The following is a 21,361-nucleotide window of genomic DNA, read 5'->3' as shown; positions in this document are numbered from 1 at the left end:
CCCTTTGGGGGGTCCCCCTGGACATCTGTCTGAAGCTAACCTCACCTGCCAGCGGGGCCAAATAGACTCACCTGCGGCTCTTTAGCCCCCACTGGGGAAAGGGTGAGCAAAAGGGCGAGCCCCTTGTGTGGAGAGAAACCAGCCACAAGTCACTCAAGTCCTGTCGGCCAAGGGAGGGCTCACTGTAGAAACCAGGGAGGACTTCCCGGAGGAGGCGGCACCCAGCTGGGGAGCTCTCAAAGGCTGAGACAAGGAGCAATCACGGTCTAGGCTCAGGGAATCCAAGGATAGCGAGAGGCACCCAGGACAGGCCAGCTAGAAAGAACTAGTGGAGTAAAGAGGAGTCGGAGGACCTGAGGCGGGAAAGGGAGATGGGAGCCAGATGTGGGGTTAGGTGGTGGCGAAAGGACAGGGCACTTAAAAAGCCCTCATCATCTGTCTGGGATCAGTACTAAATGCCAGCTCCAAGAAGGGTTAAGTGACTTGCCCAGGGTCACACAGCCTGGACTTCGGGTCTCTAGCCTGGCTCTAGCCAGCGAGCGGCTTGGTTGGTGCTTTTCATGCCAGACCCATTCTAAAGGCGCCACTGCCTAGGGACACCGATCCTAACCAGTCGGCTGGACAGGAGACACGGGAAATGCAGGGAGAGGCACGAGAGACTCAGCTGAAGAAGGGAGGCCTGATGCAGAGGACAGCTCTGGGGCGCTGGCTTTGTCCGGAGGAGCCCCCCCCCCCCGCCCCCCCCCCCATGCCCACAGTCAGGCTCTGCTGTGGGCTCGAGCCACAGATCGTCTCCTACGTCTGGTCAGCCTTCGGCTGTTCCTGCCTTTTGCCCTCCTGCTCATTCTGAGGCTTCCTCAGGGAATCCCCATTCATGGCCACAATCTTCATGGACTCATTTAATGTCATCCAATCTGTGGGGGGGACGACATGAAGGACTGCTTTACATGGCAGCCCTCCACCCTCTAGCTGGAAATCCATGAGGCGCTTGAAGGGGGCCCTGCTGGTGACGGGGCGCAGCTCTGAGGAGGGCTCCAAGACGGGGTCCCGCGTCTCCTGCATCCGAGTCACCTGGCACGTGCATCTGCGGCGCTGCCAGTCTGGGGGCCTGGGAGGGCCCACGTGCAGTCAGTGAGTGGGCCTGTCCTTCTCGGACGCTGCCCCGGGCCTGGCACAGAGAAGGCCCTTAAATGGGTGACGGCTTCCAAGAGCAGCAGCCTTCGGAGAGAGGACTGGCGACATCTGGGAGGGACAGGCAACTGTCAAGTGGGAAACTGAAGACACAACTCCCACCTCCCCAAGTGCCATGCTCCGAGCTCCTGCCTTGAAAGTCTGCCTCAGAACTCGAGCTCAGCCCCTACATCCCCGGCACGACTTCCCCCATTCTCATGCCCCTGCCCCCTTCCTTTCCATCCCGGACTTGAGCAGCAGCCATCAGGTCAACCCTGCCGTCCCAGGAAACGGACCTGTGGATCAACTGTCCTAAAGGACAAGACAATAAAGAAATACAAATCGCTGCTTTCCAAAGGCCTAAAGGCAATGGTCATTCCTGACAGGGGCACGAGGGACCGCGTTTTGTTTTGTTTCGTTTTCATCTTTCCAGTGACATGTAGAAACAATTTTTAATTTATTTTTAAGTATTTTCCATGGTTTTATGATCCATCTTCTCTCCCTCACCTTGTCCTCTCCCCTCCCGGGGCAGACAAGCCATTCCACTGGGTTGTATATGTATTATCACTCAAAATCTATTTCCATATTATTCATTTCTGTCAGAGTAATCTGTTAAAACCAAAACCCCACGTCCTGTGCCCAGATAAGCAAGTGATCAACGTTTTTCTTCTGCATTTCTGCTCCCACAGTTCTTTCTCATTCTTTTTCCTAAGTTCCTCTGGATCATCCTGGCTCATTGTGTTGCTGCTAGTAGAGAAGTCAGTTACATTAGATTGTGCTACAATGTATCAGTCTCTGTGTACAGTGTTCTCCTGGTTCTGCTCCTCTCACTCTGCATCACTTCCTGGAGGTCATCCCAGTTCACATGGAATCCCTCCAGTTCATTATTCCTTTGAGCACAATAGTATTCCATCACCAACATGTACCACAATGTGTTCAGCCATTCCCCAATTGAAGGGCATCCCCTTATTTTCCAGTTTTTGGCCACCACAAAGAGCGCAGCTATGAATATTCTTGTACAAACTTTTTTTAAAAATCTCTTTGAGGTATAAACCCAGCCATGGTTTGGCTGGATCATGTAAACCTTAAAATTTCTTAGACTTATGAATGTTGGAAATTTCACCATTGGGAAATTTCATACTTAGAAAAAATTTCCTACTGATAGTAGAACTCTATTGGAATGTGAAAACCCCCTTGGCATGGGAGGATCCTTCTCCCTACCTACCTAAGACTACTTTAGGACAGAAACCTTTTGCTAAACAATGGAAAGGGCTTTGACCTATGCTTAAGCATAGAACAGGAAGTTCTTTGAGTCATGATTGATTTTAGAATTAATACAATAGAGATACTTGGAATGAATATCCACCCTACTCAGGGTAACAGGATTTAGGAAGGGCTGCAGCAAAGGATCAAGATTTAATTATTTGAGAATATGACCTCCAACAGACATGTGCAAAGCCACAGACCTCTGGGCGGTCCTGGGTTAAGCTAGAGCCACCACTGGCACAGGGAAGATATGGACAGTGATTGGTAGATGTGAGAACTGAGGGGAGGGAACTTGGATGGTGTCCTTAAAGATAGCGGGGTCTGAGGACTGGGGGGTTCGTTGGAGAGGTTTTGCTCTGAGAGGTTGTGCTCTGAGAAGCTTGCTCTGAAGGAAGCTGGAGGTGGAGGCCCCTGAGACTGTTTCTCCATTTTGGTCACATGAGTGATAGGGACTGATCTCTTTTCTTTGCCTCAGCTATCTAAGGGCTTGGGCCTTTTGGCCCAGCCTAAACAGAGGGGATATTTAAGCCCTATTCCCTTCTTTCTCTCTCTCTCTCTCTCTCTCTCTCTCTCTCTCTCTCTCTCTCTCTCTCTCTCTCTCTCTCTCTCTCTCTCTTTCTCTCTAATACTTTTCTTCCTCCTGTTTATAATTAAAAACTCCATAAAAGGTTGACTGCTGACTTGAGTTTTCATTTAGGAATTACATAGCTGAATTCCTTGGCGACCTTAAATTAATTATATCAGTTTTTAAAGTGATTTCCTTGTCACAATAAAAAAGCATGCATTCTTTTAAAGCCCTTTCAGCATAATTTCAAATTGCCCTCCAGAATGGCTAGATTAATTCACAACTCCACCAGCAGTGTATTAGTGTCCCAATTTTGCCACACCCCCCCCAACATTTGTCATTTTCCTTTGCTGTCATATTGGCCAATAAGGTGTGAGGTGGTTCCTCCGTGTGTTTTGATTCGCATTTCTCTAATCAGAAGAGATTTAGAACCCTTTTTCATGTCATTATTGAGAGTTTTGATTTCTTCATCTGAAAACTGCTGGTTCTTATCCCTTGACTTTTGACAATTTTTTGATAATTGGTGAATGGCTTGATTTCTTGTATATTTGACTTAGTTCCTTATAAATTTGAGGTCAGAGAATTTTGTTGTAAAATTTCCATCACCCCCAGTCTGTTGCTTTCCTTCTAATCTTGGTTGCATTGGTTTTGTTTGTCTGAAAACTTTTAAATTTAACATAATCAAATTATTGATTTTATATCTTGTAATGTTCTCTATCTTTTGCTTAGTCTTTCCTTTCCCAGGGATCTGACAGGTATACTATTCTATGTTTACCCAATTTACTTATTTAAATTTAAAGAGGGAAATAATAATAAATTATTGAATTTATCTTGGTATAGGGCAGTGATGGTGAACCTATGGCACAGGTACCAAAGATGGCACACAGAGGGCTCTCTACAAGATGTGGCTGCCCCTTCCCCTCAGAGTACATTACTAGAAAAGCAGAGGACTCAGGCAGAGCTGCTCTCTTCTCCCTCTCCGAGAATGCCTGAGGACATTTTTTAACATCACTGGCCCCTCTGCCCAGCAGACCAATGGGAGTGCTTTCTTCCTCCCCTGTATGGGGTAAGGGGAGGGGTAAGGCGCACGTGGCGGGGAGCACAGCACACAGTCTAGGGGTTGGTGGTGGGGACTGGCACTCCATCTCTAAAAGGTTCACCATCACTGGTATAGGGTGAAAGATGTTAATCTAAATCTAATTTTTCCCATACTGTTTTCCAATTTTCCTAGTAGCTTTTGTCAAATAGTGTGTTCTTATCCAAAAAACTGGGATCTTTGGGTTTATTGAACATTAGCTTGCTGAGGTCATTTGCCCCAAGTCTATTCCATCGATTCTCCCTTCTGTCTCTTAGCCAGTACCATATTGTTTTGATGCCATATAGTATAGTTTTGGTACTATTGTACAGTTTAAGATCTGGTACTGCTAGGCCTCCATCCATTCCATTTTTTTTTCATTAGTTCCCTTGATATACTTGACCCTTTGTTCTTCCAGATGAACTTTATAATTTTTTCTAATTCTGTAAAAAAAAGTTTCTTGGTAGTTTGATAGGAATGGCACTGAATAAGTAGATTCATTTGTGTGTCATTATTATTATATTAGCTCATCCTATCCATGAACAATTCATGTTTTTCCAATTGTTTAGACCTAGTTTTAGTTGTGTGGAAAGTGTTTTGTAGTTGTGTTCATAGAGTTCCTGTGTTTGTCTTGGCAGATAGATTCCTAAGGATTTTATAGTCTAGAGTGATTTTTAAATGGAGTTTCTCTTTCTACCTCTTGCTGCTGAATTTTGTTGGAAATATCTAGGAATACTGATGACTTATGTGGGTTTATTTTGTATCCTGTAACTTAGCTAAAGTTGCTGATAATTTCTTTTTTTTCTTTTTTCTTTTTAAACCCTTACCTTCTGTCTTGGAGTCAATACTGTGTATTGGCTCCAAGGCAGAAAAGTGGTAAGGGCTAGGCAATGGGGGTCAAGTGACTTGCCCAGGGTCACCCAGCCAGGAAGTGGCTGAGGCCAGATTTGAACCCAGGACCTCCCATCTCTAGGCCTGGCTCTCAATCCACTGAGCTACCCAGCTGCCCCCTCTGATAATTTCTACTAGCTGTATGGTTGAATCTCTAGGATTCTCTAAGCAGGCCATCATGTCATCCCCAAAGAGTGATACCTTGGTCTCCTCATTGCCAATTCTAACACCTTCAATTTCTTTTTCTTCTCTAATTGCTACAGCTAGTGTTTCTAGTACAATGTCAAATAGTAGAGGTGATAAAGGGCATCCTTGTTTCACTCCTGATCTTATTGGGGAGGCTTCTAGTTTATCCCCATTGCAGATGATGTTGGCAGATGGTTTTAAGTAAATACTTTTTATTATTTTTAGGAAAGGCCCTTCTATTCCTATACTTTCTAGTGTTTTCTATAGGAATGGGTGTTGTATTTTGTCAAAGGCTTTTTCTGCGTCTATTGAGGTAATCATGTGATTTCTGTTAGTTTGGTTGTCATTATGGTCAATTCTGTGGATGGTTTTCCTGGTATTGAACCATCCTTGCATTCCTGCTATAAATCCCACCTGATCGTAGTGAATAACCCTCGTGATGACTTGCTGGAGTCTTTTTGCTAACATTCTATTGAAGATTTCTGCATCGATGCTCCTGAAGGAGGTTGGTCTGTAGCTTGGTAGAAACCACTTTTGACAATTGTTCTCTGACATTTGGGGATTTGGATTGTCTCCATCTCCCCCGCCTGCCCCAGGGCAGTAACCCGTCTGACAGGGTTATACAAGGGAAGACCCATCTCACACGAGGGGGAAGCTGGCCTGCCTCGCTCTGCACTGGGACTCCAGCAGCTCCTTCTTGGGTTGTGGGTGGCCCTCTTCATCCCGAGCTCCTTGGGGTTATCTCGGGGCCTGGCTTGAGTCCTTCGAGCTGATCGTCGTCGGATATTTCCGTTATTGTGAGTGCCGTTCTCCTGGTTCCTCTCTCTTCACTTTGCACTGGTCCATGTGTCTCTCCAGGCTTTTCCTGTTCATCATTTCTCCCGGCATTCCATCAGAGCCACAGAGCGCGCTTGTTCCTCCATTCCCTAAGAGACGGACATCCTGAGCCAATGCGTCTGGAAGATGGTGTCTGCCCTGGGTCTTCAATAGGCAAAGAGCAGCCAGAGGGACCAGCAAAAGCCCAGGGCCAGAGGCTGGGGGTGTTCGTTCCTACGGTGCAGCAGGCATGAAGGAGAGCAAAATGGCGAGGCTGAACCCACAGCGAAGCAACGAGGTCTTAGAAAGCAAGCCCGAGGATCTGAGTTTTACTTGGCAGACAACGGGGAGGAACGGAAGGTTTTCAGCCAGAAGAATGAAATGATCGTACGAGTTGCTTTGGATTTGGTAGGAGCCGGCACCAAGTCACAGCTGCTGGGGAACCGGAAAACGGGTTTTGTTGGCCTCTGCAGCACCGGAGTCTGGCTTTAAGATCCCCTCTCTTGGGTACAGGGAGGGCCCAGGAGTGTCATCTTAGACCTCTTCATGGCAGTCCAGCCATTTGCCCTACGTGTGGCTCTAGGACCCCCCTCCTGGGAGAGGCAGCCATAGGGTCTGTTGTTGCAGGGGTAGGAGGGAAGCCCAGGCTCTGTGCTGGCTGGGCTGGAGCCTGAAGTCCCCTCTCCTGGCTCCTCTCCTGGGGCTCATTTCTGGGGTCTGGCTGCACAGTCCCAGCCCTCCCTTACTCCCCAGCTGCTGCCCTTGGGAGCCAAATGTGCGATCTTGGCATGAATCGCATGCTTTCTCCTGACACTTCCAATCACTGCTCAGATCTGCAATCTCTGTTCCTGCAGTGGCCATGAGAGCCAGGCGGCACTGCTCCCTCCTCCTCCACCGTCTGGGCTGGTCAAGCGTGCCCCCCTCTTTTAAATACGTTTGATTGTCCCCTAATTCCGTGTAGAAACCCGTTTTAGCATTCCTTTAAAGCAATCCTCTCCTGTCGTCCCCCCGCGTTTTAGAGGCGAGTCATTTCTCTAGATTAGCCGTTTGGGGGAAGAATCTCCAACAACAAAAGAGGGAAACTTGGTGGGGTTTTATCTGCATTCAGACTCCATCAGCTCATCCTGGAGGCAGAGATCGTTTTGATCACGTGTCTTTGGGCCTCTTTTGGCTCGGTGTATTTCAGAGAATCGAGAAGCCATTCGCAGCTCTTCGCCAAACAACACTGCTGTTACCAGTGGGTCCAGCGTCGTTCTGGTTGGCTCACTTGGTTCTGCCTCGCTTGCTCATGTGAGCCTTTCCAGGTCTTTCTGAAACCATCCTGCTCATCACTTCTTATAGCCAATAGAATGGCATGACCCTCCTAGGCTACAACTTGTTCCGCCCTTCGGGAATGATGGCCATCCCCGCGGTTTCCAGCCCTCCCTTTGCCACCACAAAAACGCTGCTCTAAATCTTTTTGTCCACCTGAATAGTTTTCTTTTTTGGCATCTCTTTGGGATACAGGCTTAGCATTGGTGGGCACAGGTGGTTTTAGAGCCCTTTGGGCACAGCTCCAAAATGCTCCCCACAAGGATGGCACCAGATCACAGCTCCACCAACAGGGCTTCAGTGCCCCAATTCTCTCACATCCCCTCCATCATTATTATTTCCCCACTTTGTCATCTGACAGATCTGATAACCTAAAGATGCACTAGTGGCATTTGCCACAACACACTCCATGTTTACTTTATCGGCCACTAAAATCCCCAGACATTTTTCAGACAAACAACAGTTTACGTGTGCCTTCCCCATCCTATATCCAGAGTGGATCTTTCATACTCAAGAACAAAGTTTTTCATTTACCTCCAGAGAATCTCCTACAACTGGACACATCCCAGTGCTGTAATCCATCAATAATTTCCCGATTGTCATCCTCTGTGTTAGCTGTCCATCCTAGTTTTGTGGCATCTGTAAATTTGACAATCACGCCATCCACCCCTATAGCCACATCACTAGTAAAGACATTTAATGCCACAGGACGAGAAATGCCTCCACTAGAGACTTCCTCCTCAGAGGCAATGACCACTAATGATTACGGGGAGTCTACCTTTGCCCCAATGCCAATCCCCCTTCACTGTGCCGTCATCTAAACATTCTGTAGGTGTTGTTCACCTAGGAAGCTTAGGAGGCTTTGTCGACTGTTTTCCCAAAACCTAAATAAACTATTTTCATAACATCTTCTGATCAACCTGTTTTGTAACCCTGTCAAATAGGAAATGAAGTTAATCCAGCATGATCCGCTCCTGATGAAGCCAAGGTGGTTCTTTGGGATCCTACTTTCCTCTTCCGGATGTCCATGTTGGATTAGTTATTTTGGCCTGCAAGCCCAGTTCCTTTGCTCAACAGAACATCATATTCCATATCCTTCAGTCTTTTCATGTTGAAGCTAAGTCTTGTGTTATCCTGTTGTAGTTCTACAATATTTATTTTTTTCTAGTTGTTGAAAATCTTTTCTCCTTGACCTAGGAGCTTTGAAACTTAGCTATAATATTTCTATGAGTTTTCATTCAGGCAGCGATCAGTGAATTTTTTCCATTTTTATTTTGCCCTCTGGCTCTAAAACTTCGGGACAATTTTCCTTATTTTCTTGCAATATAACGTCTTGACTCTTTTTTCTAATGATGACTTTGAGGTAGTTGAACAATTTTAATATTACCTCTACTTGATCTGTTTTCCAGTCATTTGATTTTCCAATGGAATATTTCATGTTCTAGTTTTCAGTTTTTCATTGTGTTTTTGTTTCTCAATTTCTTATGAAGTCATTAGCTTCCCCTTACCCAATTATAACTTTTAAGAAGTTATTGTATTTAATTAGTTTTGGGATCTCTTTTTCTAGCTGGCTGACTTCCTTTTCATAATTTGCTTGATTTTCTTGCATTGTTTTCCTTTACTCACTCATTTTTTCCTCTACCTCTTTTATTTGACATTTAAAGTCCTTTTTAAGTGCTTCCAAGAATTGGGGGAGGGGGGGCTTTTGGCCATCTTACATTCTTCATTGAAGTTTTACAAGTAGACGTTTTGACTTCACTGTCTTCGGAGTTTGAACCCTGATCATTTCTATCACCATGGTAACTGTCTCTGTCACATTCTTTTTCTGTTATTTACTCATTTTTTGGCTGTTAACTTTATGTTAGGGTCAGGCTGTTCCCAGAGGGTGGAAGATGATGTCTCAGGCATGAGGATTTTTGTGCTGTTGTTTTCAGAGCTCTATCTAAGAGGGAATCTGACATTTTTGGTTCTTCCAGCATGCTATGATCCAGTGTCAAGTACGGTTGCTGCTTTTCTGGCTTACATCTTGGTTTATAAGTGACCTCAAACACTCCTCTCCACCCTTGAGTTGAGCCCTGACCAGGTTCCCTGCATGGCCATGACCACAGCAAACATTCTCATTCTCCCTGGTCCAAGAAACACACCACTGGCCTACCACAGCCACAAGCATCTGTTCACCCTGGAACCAAAATCAGAGACTCCAGTGTCCAACCCACAACCAGGCAGGGCCTCCACCATCCCCTTTGCCAATAGCCACTACCTGAGAGCCCTCTGGGGCGATGCTTCCTGATGTCCACTGAGGCAGCAGAATCTGTACTTCACTCTCATTCAGACCATCTCCTACCTGGTGGGTCAGACCTTTCTTAATGTCCTCCCAAGTTATCTTAAAATCCCTCCTCCTCTCAAGAAGTTTGCAATCTAATGTAGAAGCTAATGTAGAAGACAGCGGATAAGCCAATAAATGCATTGGACATAATCAACAGAGGGAAGGCACTGGAGTTGAAAGGCATCTTATAGAAGGTGGCATTTTATTTGGGGTTTAAATAAATGCAGGGAGGCCAGGAGCCAGAGCAGAGTCCGCCAGGCACAGGAGGGTGCACAATCCAAGCCATAGTGTAGTAAGCAAAACAGGCACAATAAATGGGTCGACAGACTCCCCGTGAGGTTCAAAGACCCCAAATACAGAGATAGATTTTTGTGTAGTAAAAAAAAATTAATCAAATAAGACCAACCAATTAGAAGAAGAAAAACAAACCGGAAACAAAGGATTCAAAATTAGGTCATCTGTTTCTATGGAGGAAAATCCAGATTTCCCAAGCTGTGCCAACAATGAGCGAATTTCCAGAGTTGGTAAAGAAGACAAGGAAGGAGTCTCATTCCTTGAAATCAGAAAAGGGGCGCCTCTGCTCTTCCCAGAGGTCTGTGTTCAGGCAAAGGAACCTGGAAAGAGCACGATGGACCCGCGCAGTGGCCTCAGTGTATAGTTGTGAGAAAACTGGTCCCGCCGGCCCATCTCTGGCTCCCCCAAGCTCCGCCCTTGATGACAGGTCTCTGAGCAGCAGGCCAGCCACTGGATAAGGTTTTCTCACAAGATGAACAGAAAGGGGGCAGAGCGCCAAGAGTGACCAGGAAGGGAGGAGCCGCCATCGCCCACCACAGCATTTGTGTACTTCATCCTGGCCGGGGAGAGACCCAAGGCGGCCAGAGCAGCACCCGCCCAGCAGCTGGGGGGTGAGGGGCTGCCCCTGGACCCTGCACGGTCAGAAGGGAGAAGGGGGTGCAGGGGTGCCAGGCTGGGGGATCCTGGCGTCCCCCTCCCTAGTGTCAGGAGCCAAGACCACCGGTTCTGAGTTGAAAAGGTCTACTGGACGCCCAGCCCGAGAGGAGAGGCTGGGTTTATCTGAGGGTCCTCAGCAGAGAGGAGGCCACTGAGTCTGTGGGAGCTGGAAGAGGATGCGGGGAAGCAGGAGAGAACGGGAGGAGTCTCAAAGGTCTGCAATGGATCTGGATTCGAGGCAAACCTAATCTTCCAATCGCCTTGTTCACAATGTATCCGGCCAAGGCCGAAGCGGCCTAGAAAGGTGGCAATCACGGAGCTCAGCCCGGCCCCACTGGAGGTCGGCACCGGCACACCACAGTGTGTTCACAGAGGCGGGAAGGCTCCGCCCGGCGGCCCAAGCTTGTGTTCGGAGCCCTCCCAAGGAGGCCGGGGGAGGCCGGCGGGCAGGGTCGTCCTTGCATTCCAGATTGCACATGTTTATTCCAGCCAGCCCCCTCCCTCCCCTGCGCATTCAGGTCTTTGGAAGTGTGCGGCGGGCTCCGCACGAGAAGCTGCGCAGAGCCCGGCTTTGCTGTGAGAGCAACTGCCGCGTGTGCCAGCGAGCAGAGCAGAGCGCGCTGGGAATGTCCGGTGGGGGCTGAGAACAGGAGAGGCGCTAAAGGAACCCCCGCCAGTGGAAACGCCCAGGATTCGGCCCATACAGGGCCCGTGGCCGCTGCGGGGCACCCGGAGGGCCGCCTTCAGAGCCCCCCAGACCCGGTCCCCAGTCCAGGGCCCTGAGGGGCGGAGCCTCTGGAAGAAAGGCGGGCCCTGGGGCCGAGCTGGTGGCAGGGAAGGTGTGTTCCCCCACCTGAGAGTCCCCTCCGGGCCCCCCAGTCCGTGACCACAGGGGGAAGCCCGGCGGCATAAGCAAGCGCCGGGCGTCTGGCTCTGGCCTGCACTCGCCCCTTGAACCTCGGTCCCGCGAAGCTTCTGGGGGGAGACGGCCGCGGAGGCTCCCCGAAAAAGCAGGCGGATGTGGTGCGCATGAGGCGGCTGTAAGGTGGTCCCAAAAGCAAAGCCGGAGCCAGGAGGAAGGAAGCCTTCCCAGAGGCCGGGAGGGAGGCAGGGAGGCGCCAGGCAGCAGAAGGCCCCGCCTTCGGGAGCTCATCACGTGACCGGAAGGCAGCAGGCCAACTTGCTCTATACTACCTGATAGATGGGAAAGGAGCAAAGGGAGGCTGGAAGGTGAGGGGGGCGGCCCAGGTGGGGGGGGGGGGGGGACTGGGGCAGAGGGCCTGAGAGCGGCCCTTCTGGATCTTGGGAGTCAAGAAGCAGCAGCTGCCCTTTTCCAGGTTGGAGTCGGGGGGGCCTCAGACCTGTGCCCAGGAGTAGGATGGGGTGGGGGGGTGCCGAGGGGAGTCCGAGCTGCTTCCTGGGTGGGGCCCCAAGACCCTGGAGGGATTTAGTGTCTGAGAAGCAGTCAGAAAGGAGGAAGGGAAGGGAGAGGCTCAGGAGGGGAGGAGGGAGACTCCGCCTGGCAAAGGATCCTGGGAAGGAGGCGGAACAGTCAGACGGGGAGGGGAGGGGCGGGCAGAAGGAGAGACAGGGACGGCAGTTAGCGGTGACAGGAGAACTGGGGTGGGGGTGGGGGTTCGGGGCAGGGTTCAGGCTGGACAGAAGGAGCCAGTGGAGGGGGAGCTGCTGGTGGAGGCACCATGGATGGAAGAGCTGGGGCACAACGGAGGGAGCCGCACAGATGTAAGAAGAGGGTGGGCCCAGGGGATGCTGGGTAACCGATCTCGAGGGGACCCCAGCACGGTGGCTCTACGCCTTTCCTGCCTTCCCTGGGCAGCACGCGCACAGGAGGGGGCTTCAGTGCAGACCCCAAGTGTTTTCGCCGGGAGAGGAGAGTGGTGAGGCCGCAGGGCAGGGACAGCCCAGGCTTCTGGGAGAGAAGGGAGATTCGGGGATGGGAGAGGCTGGCCCAGAGCAAGCTGTCTGGTGGAGACCCACTCTAAGGGCAATTGAGCGTGGCTCGCCGTCAAGAAAGAGAAGGCCGACTCGCTTGAATGCAATGTAAGCACTTTAATCCACAGACCTTGTCAATGCCACATCAAAGAAACCAAAGGATACAATGATTTGTTTTCACCGAATTTTGCCAAATTTACCAAAAGAATTTCGTGTCGTTGAAGCTGCTGAACAAAAACACATGATATGGACCATCACACAGAAAGAGGCGATCATTGAGGCTGGGCCGCCAAAGCCAAAGTACAACCGTTCGTTCGCACGGAAACTCCAGTCCTGTTTTCAAGTTCTCCACCTCAACACGGGGAACCCTTCCATGAGGAAAATAAAGACCAACCTGAGGGAGGCCCGCCGAGGCTCTGCCGAGATCGCTTCTCTCCGACCGGCTAATGGCTTCCAGAGAGACCCCAAGTGGATCAGGACTTCCCAAACCACGTCTAGGCATGGATCTCTCTTGATAGTGTTGGCACCAGCCAAACGACCAATCTTTTTCCGTGGTTGCCTTTTACACCTGATTACTGAAGAAAGGAACTTGGAGGTTTATTTGAGGCACTTCCAAAGAGCACAAAGAAAGCAAAACTTCTCGTGTAACTCAAAATGACAAAAAAAAAAAGGGGGATTTTCAAAACTTAAATGCATAGCAAAGTCAACCTAACATCAACCACGTGAAGGCAATTCCAAACAGGAAGTTCCCTTTTTGGGGGGAGAATCCGGCTGGCTGGGGTGCAGCTTATGTGCCAGCAAAGTCAGGAGGAGCCGGCGGGCAGAGAATGAGCTTCCGGCACAGTACGATCTTGTGGGATTGTTCAGCGCTGCCCATCCTCCTTGCTTCTGCTCCCCCTTCCCCCGGCTCTGCCGTTCTTGGTGATTCCTGCCCACAGGGGCCCCGACACCAACAAAGTAGGGAAAGGATCCACTCTTGGGGGAGTTTCCCTCAACATGCCAGAGCAGCCAACGATTACACAATGAAAAGGTCAATCCAAGGAAACAAAGGGAAGTCAGTCTAAGTAAGGGCTGCGCTTCCTGCTGCGCCCGGCAGTCACTGCGGCCACAGAACCTGCTGACCTGAAAGTGGACGGGGCCTGGAGAAGCAGCAGGGTGAGCAAGGAACCCCGGCTCTCTGCAGCTCCCCTAAAGGAGCGCAGGCCTGTCTCTGCCCCAAACAGGCAGCATGCTCTGGCCAGAGGCCCCCAAAACTGGGCCTGGTCAACAGCGCCTCCTGATGGAGTCTCACTGAAAGAGCCCCACCTGGGAAGGCTGAAAACGGCCCTCTTGAAGCATCCGCGTTAATTTAAGAGTTCAACAAAACCATTTAAACCGTATTTTATAGCAAAAACAAAAAGCGAAGTCCCCAGCTGGATGTGAAAGCAATACGTGCTCACAGAACGAGACTCCTCTTCAGGCGGACGTCCCCTAACGGAAGGGAATCGTGCTCGTCTTCAAGAGCTGAGGAAAGAAACCACAGCGTTACTGGGGATGTTAGTCCAGTCTAAGAAAAAGCACCCCCAAACGTACCTAGTTCTGCAGAATCTGGCTAGACACAAGCTGTCATCACTGTCACAGGGCGGTTTTCAGTACTTTGTCAGGATCCTTTCTACGACTTGTTTTCTCATTTTATTCATTCAATGTGAACCACGATCACCATGCACAAAGCAGATTTGGGGACACGGGTGAATTGGGCTTCCCCATTCCGGGGTCCCTTGAGAAAGCACTCCCCAGGGAACATGGAGAGTCCTGACACTCATTTTCACCTGCTTGAAGCACCCCGACAGACTCTCTCCTCGCAGGGGAGGCTTCAGTATTTATTTCGAGCAACTTCGACCAAGTTTGAATTTCCTTCCTCTCCCATTCTCTTTACCCAAAGGGCCTTCTTCTCTCTCCTCCTCCTCCTCCCCAGGCTCCCCCTCTGTCTATCTTCTGGGGCCGGGTGACCCTCAGGCACCCCCCTGTGCCCAGCCTCCAGCCATCCCTCTCTTCTCTGCAGCTTCGGTCTCGTGGATTGCATGGTCCTTCCCCTGCCCTCTACAGCATCCGGCCAGCCAGCGGGGCTACTACGATTATCCGAAAAGACGGCTTTTTCTTCATTTTCATAGAATTCACTGTTGAACGGCCAAGACATTCAACTACCACCAGACAGACGGAAACTCCTGGCCAGGCACACGAAGACATTTCTAGGAGCTCCATCTTCAGGACCTCCCCGATGGCCCCGAGACATCTTTCACTGGTGATGGCAGATGAAGAGGTGGCCCAACAGACCCCTGGCCCCTCCCCAAAGAACCACATTCCCCAGGACAAGAGAATGCCAGTCTATAGGCGGACTGGACCCGGGTCCTGAGACCTAACAGCCTGATGTACAGAATAATACAGCAGATCAAAAACAATCCTCAGGCCATGGAAAGCACCCCTGCCTCTACCCCGTGCTCCCTGGGTTGTCAGGAGCCCTCCCTCTCCCCATCATGTGCCCCAAAGGGATCTCCCACAAGGCAATGTCCAAGAGCTCTGCTCTTCTTCACCCTCTCCCTCCCTCCTTCAGGCCCTCGTTCCCTCCCCTGGACTCAGCAGGCTCCCCCCCTCCCCATTTCAAGGCCTGATTTTCCCAGAGGAACTTCTGACCACATCGCTCTGTAGCCAGCTATGGTCCCTCCTGCCTCCCAGGATTGCCTGTTCCAGCCCTCCATCGCTCAGGCCCAACCGACACATCCAGCCTCATTGTTGCCGTCCTCCCCTGGGCTCTCTTGGCCCCCACTCAGGGCTGTGCAGCCCAGGACAGGGGCTGGCCTCTAGAGTCCTGCAGGAGAGTGGTGACTGGGGAAGGATGCTATGGGGGGGCCAAGCGATGCTCTGCCAAGCCTGAAGTTCTGTCCCCCAAAGGTACCTGGGCAGAGACCTAAGATGGAGAACCACAAATTAACTGGCATGGAAGGGGGTCAGGACGCCTCGCCATCCAGTCCTCAAGGACATTACCATCAGAGGGGCAGGAGTCGGGGGAAATAAAGGCTGAAAATTAGCATCCCGAGAGACCACTCCTGAGCAGAGGAACAGTGTGGCAACTCTGGGCTTCAGGAGAATGTGGGCAGCTGTGTGGTGGACAGGCCTCGAGGTGGAAGGTCAGCCCCAAAAGGGAGGGAGTGTCCAGATGACTGGGTCGAGGAGAAGCGAGAACAGCATCCCTCCCTGTGAGTAAGTCACCAGACGGACAGTGGCCCCGAAGACAGAGATGACACACTTTGTTTTGGATGGACTGACCTAGGACATCCCCAGGACTCTGGGTCCAAAATGTCTAAGGACCTCCAGAAGAGAGGAGAAGAGGAGGGCATGGACAAAGGGCCTGGAAAGGGGAGCCCCAAAGACGGGGCAGAACAAAGAGCACGAGAGAAGGAAGTGGGTCTGATGGGTAGGACCCCCAGAATGAACCAAAACATGGGCAGAGAGGACATCTAGGTGGAGGAGAAGGTCAGCAGGGCCAAAGGCTCCAGAGAAGCCCTCGAGAGACGCTTGGGGACCTCAAGAGTCCTTACAGCTAAGTAATGGTGCTGGAACCTGGCTTGTGGAAATGGGGAAATGGAGGCCACCAACATGGAGAAGTGTGCCAAGGAGTCTGGCTGAGAGAAGAGGAGAGACGGACAGCAAACTGAGACTGGCGACGGCAGAGGAGACCCAGCCATGCCTGCAGGCAACACAGAAAGAACCAGGAGGGAGGGAGAGCCTGAAGATAGGGACACCTGTAGAGAGGTTTGTTGGCCTGGGATCCCAAATGAAGAACAGTAAGCTCAGTACCCGGCCTCTGAGGAGGAACGGTCCTCTGTGGCAGATGGGAGATCAGGTATGGAACAAAACCACAGGACATCTTTCGGGGGGGGGGGGGGGGGCCTGTGATGTGAGCATAGGATGCTCAGCCATGCAGTTCCTCAGGCCATCATCTGGACTTGGGGAGGAGGCAGGGGGTTGAATTTGCCCAGAGCTGCCCCTTGGTAAGGCAGGACATGATACGGGGGTGAAGTATGTGAGGGCACAGGAGCTGGAGGAAGAACTCCAGCAGCTGGGTGAGGGAAGGACAGAATGAGGAGAAAGAGGAAAGAGTCAGAACCAGACCACTCAGAGGGCCAATTACTAGGCATGGAGAGAAGCGATGACGGACCAAAGAGGGGTGGCAGCTGTGTGAAGGAAGAGAAAGACACGCAGATGAGAACGGTGAGGAAAAGAAAGGGCAGATCTGCTGCTGATGGAACGTGTGGGAAGAGAAGGATCCTTCACAAAAATAGGAACTACCAAGATTATAAAAGGAAATAGAGTACTTCAACAACGCCATCTCAGAAAACGATACCGAATGAACAATCGAATGAACAATCTCAGATTTCCCTCAGAAAAAGGCCCCAGGCCAGAAGGCTGCACAGGTGAATTCTACCAAACATTCAATGAATACCGAACTCCAATAGGACATAAACTATTTGGAAAAATAGGGGAAGAGAGAATCCTTCCTTCAATTCGATGACACAAATATGGTACCCATACCTAAACCAGGAAGCGCTAAAAGAGAAAAAGAAAACCAGAATAATTGATTTTATCAGGAACAATACCAATAGAAACCATATGATTATTTCAATAGATATAGAACCATATGATTATTTCAATAGATATAGAAAAAGATTTCCTTAAAGTGATAAATGGCATCTATCTAAGACCACCAGCAAGCATGATGTGTAATGGGGACAAACAAAACCCTTCTCAATAGGATCAGGGTAAAACAAAGGTACTCATCATCACCACTACTGTTTAATATGGTACCAGAAATGCTAGCAAAAAAGAGAAAAAGAAACTAAATGAATTAGAACAGGCAATGAAGAAACAAAGTTATCACTGCAGGTGATATAATAGGGTATCCAAAGAATCCTAGAGATCAAAAAAACTAATAGAAATAATTAACAATCTTAGTTAAGGCACAAGATACAGAGCTTGAGAGAGAAAAGGAAATTCCATTCCCAATGACTCTAAACTACAGAAAATACCTGGGCATACACCTACCAGAACAAACCCAGCAAATGTAGGAACCCAATTACAAAACACTTCACACAAATAAAATCAGAACTAAATAAATGGTTAGCCATACCAGATTTCACACTATACTATAAAGCAGTAATCAATCACCTAAACAACCTGATCCTGGCTAAGAAATAGAATAATGGATCACTGTAATAGATTTGGTAATCAAGACATAGTAGTTGCTCTCCCCAGCAACTTAGTGTTTGATAAGCCCATAGGACCAAGCTTTTGGGGAAAGAACTCACCATTTGACAAAAATTGCTGCGTAAATGGAAAACCAGTGTGGCAGAAACTAGGTGCAACCCAGCATCTCACACCAGAATAAAGTAAAAAATGGACATTGATCATGAAGAGAGCAACTCTGGGGTGGTGAGGCAGGATGACTGGGAAGGTGGCAGCATCCTACACAGTAATGGGGAAATTCAAGAAGCTTTGTGACTGACGACAAACCTCCAGATAGAGGTGAGGGAGAACTGGAGAATTTATTTTGAGGGAACTGGAAGGTCCTGGAAGAAGCTTTACTTAAGGCCCCTAGATTAAGGTCAGGAGTCAGGATTATCAGGAGACTGAGAGCCAAGACTGACCTCCTGGAGAAAGGCATGGGAATGTCCTAGGGGCATAACAGACACAGGGATCTGAATGAGGTGATCAATCTGGGTATCACTAAGCCCAAAAGGAGGAGAGTGCCAAGTGATGCCAGCCAAAGGATACTGCAGATGTGCCAATGGGAGCAATAAATAGTTTTTGATTCTCCTTCTAGGGCTCATGCATATGGGGAAAAGAGAGGGAGCTTAGAGGAGGAAGATGAGAGAGAACTCAACCTGAGCTGGAGATGATGGCAAGGATGATGGGAAGTTGTCCAGTCTCTGGAAAGAGGACATGCTCGCTGTGTAATGGGGGTTCCAGAAGGCCCAATGGAAGGGGAGGGTACATCTGCAGTGAGCCATGGGAAGGACATAATTGAGGACAGGAGTGGGGCAGCCCATCGAGCCTTTCAACATCAAATGGAGCAAGAGAGCAGAAAGAGGTGAAGATGTCTTGGCCCTACAAGACACAAGCAGGTACAACTCCACAGGAACTGGTCCCTCAAAGATCCAATAACACAATTCAAGGGCTTCCCCTACTCCTTATTCAACAGACTTTATGCAGAATTCAACTCAACTGACTAGTCCAGTCATTGTCTCCTGCCTTCGTAGTAAAGACAATTCCTCTCCTGGTTCTCCTACCTCTAAGTCCCCTTTCTTCTTATTATAAATTCTCAAACTCCTGGCTTCGACGATCATCTGTCCGGAGAAGGTCTGCACCTCCAGGCCCTTCATCCTTCTTGAGTACCAGATCTGCATCTCCGGCACCTGGATATCTCACCGGCCCCCAAACTCAACATGTCCGAAACCTGCTCTTCCTTCTGCCTTCACGATTTCCATGACGCACCGTGACCTTTCTTCTCCGCACTCTGGATGATGTACCCGACATTGCCTCTCTCATCTCCCAGCTGATTAGGTGTCGAGTCCTTTGGAGGCACCTGAAATCTTTTTCCTCCTTGTTTCTGCCAACAGTGCCCTAACGAAGGCCCAGTCACACTGTGCCCTCTTGACTAAATACCTTCTTTACTTACACTTCCGTATTTGTACTTCTTTGGCATAAAGTTGGTCTTATCACTCCCTGCTCGGAAAAACCTTTAAATTCCGTCCTTTTAGGACGCCTTAAAAGGCTTATGGCCTTTTAAGCTGGGCCTTTGGCCCTCCCCACGTAGTGCCCAGCCACACTTCCAGAATGCTGTTGCCCCACTGTCCTTCCCCCACCCCCACCCCAGATGACTTGGGGAGAGGGAAGCCGAACCTTCTATCTACAGCATCCCCAGAGCATATGCGGAGGACTTGGCTGTCCACACTGCCAAGTTCTCACCTGCCAAACCTTCCTTTCTTCAGATCTTCCTCTAATGTCCCAATATATGCTCAGAGCTCTGACCCTCCCCAGATCGAACCCCTGTCAAGACCAGATCTGTGTCCTTCTCTCGTGCCTCCACGACGTTATCTGGTGTTGGGCTCCTCTGGGGAGAGATCTCATCCCCTTTCCAAAGCACAAAGAACAGCGACTTACCCAAGCTGATCATCTGCCCCCCACCCAACGTGGCTAATTGGCCCAGTCAGAGAACCCCTCTATCTGCAAGCAGAAGGCCATCCCTTGCATTCAGGCCCTTTTCGGGTACTTACCTACACCCCACTCTGGATCTGGGGCACGGAACTGGGCTTCAGGAGTAGGCTTCCCTCTCAACAGGAGTTGGCAAACCTAAATGACCCGAGTTTTCATCTCCCTCCTCTGGAAAACAGAAGAAAAAGAGCTCTGTGCTGGCTAGGACTGGTCTAACTACGGTTAAACGGGTCCTTCTTTATGGAGCTTGTTTTAGCAGAACATTCAGCAGTCAGACATCTCACAACTCAAACCCTAAAATGGCGATCCTGGAAAGAGGGGAACTTGCCTGGGATTAACCAATCGTAGTCCCAGGGCTGGAATAAAAGGCGGCTGGTTTCCATGTTTCCACAAAGGAATGAATTCCCTGATCCAAAGCGGACTCTGTACTCAGAAATACGTTCTTCCTTAACCATACTACCGGTTTCTTAAGAACACGGACACCGAGGGGAACTCGTTCCTCTCCAAGTTCCACAGCCGTACGTGCCGGAACAGCTCGGTGGGTTTTCATTTCAAAGCTCAGCAGGTTCCAACAGAAATAGTTTGTCAGCGTGTCCTCCCCAGGTCCAAGGACGGACTCCTGTTCTGAGAGCCCCCTAGCCATTTCCCCTTGGACCGTCGAATGAGCCTCCTGCCAGGAGCTGGCTCGCTGCATTTCAGAAGTTGTCTTCATGGAAATCATGGAGGTGTTCACTAAAGGCTGACACCATCCCAGTCGGCTCGAAACCCTCCCCGCCTCCCTCTAACCTTACGGGGGACAACCGACTGCTTCTGCTCACCTAGAAAGCAGTCTAGAGCCATCCGTGAGCTAGCCAAAGCCTCCAGCTTTCCTCTGTCTCTCCCGTGTCTCTTCTCTACTCAACGCCACCTGAACCACCGTTCAGAGCCCTTTATCTGACCCTCCCTCCACACGACTGCTAAGGCTGCTCATCCTGAAAGCCAGGCCTAATCGCACCCTTCATTCCCCCATCCGACACACTGCAGAGTTCCTCGGTGCCTGCTGGCTAAACACACAGACCACTTGAGAGCCGCAGCCTTGAAAATTCCAGGCCAGCCCTGGCCACCCTGCAGCTCCACTGGCCAGCCAGCTCCCACCTCTGGTCTCCACGGAATCCCAGGGGCTGGCCTGAGCGCCGAGGATGGCCGACCTCTTCTTGTCTCCTGAAACCCCTAACGTGCTCGAGGCGCCATTTAGGGCTTCCCTGAGCTCCCACGTGCTGGTGTTTTGACCCCCCAGTTCCAAGTCCCAGATCACAAATAAATGCTTGCTACAGGAGCGAGTCTCTTGGCATTGGCTCGGGCCATTCCCTCATTGCAGAGTACCCTTCCTCATACCTCTGTGCCTTGTCTGACAGCCCCAACTCCTCCTCGCTCCTCCTGTGACCTACCCCTCGTTGTCTCGTTCGAGGGCCATTTTCTCTTCATGTGTTTGTCTCCTCTGCGACACACTTGACGCCCTAGGAGCCGGGGCCAGGCATTCAGCGACCTCTTTTTACCAAACACAGAGCCTGGCAGATGAATGCCATGACGTGTGCGCCCAGCTGGTGGCCGATCTCCGCGCACG

General features: G+C 50.2%; 1 protein-coding gene across 1 annotated transcript in view; it reads right to left on the bottom strand.

Annotated features, from left to right (window-relative positions):
- Positions 1-12,612: 12,612 nt before the first annotated feature.
- The window catches only part of TDRD15 (tudor domain containing 15), a 44,312-nt gene continuing 35,563 nt past the window's right edge, over positions 12,613-21,361 (bottom strand). The window contains exons 3-4 of the mRNA XM_016428356.2: positions 19,821-19,926; positions 12,613-14,013 (exon numbers count right to left, since the gene is read on the bottom strand). Coding sequence (XP_016283842.2) covers positions 19,859-19,926 — 68 coding nt within the window. The 3' untranslated portion in view covers positions 12,613-14,013; positions 19,821-19,858. The remainder of the gene's footprint in view (positions 14,014-19,820; positions 19,927-21,361) is intronic.

The sequence above is a fragment of the Monodelphis domestica genome, chromosome 1 (genome assembly GCF_027887165.1).
Source record: "Monodelphis domestica isolate mMonDom1 chromosome 1, mMonDom1.pri, whole genome shotgun sequence".
NCBI classification, from domain to species: Eukaryota; Metazoa; Chordata; class Mammalia; order Didelphimorphia; family Didelphidae; genus Monodelphis; species Monodelphis domestica.
Note: the sequence above shows the minus strand (reverse complement) of the source record. Positions and strands in the feature narration are given on the sequence as shown.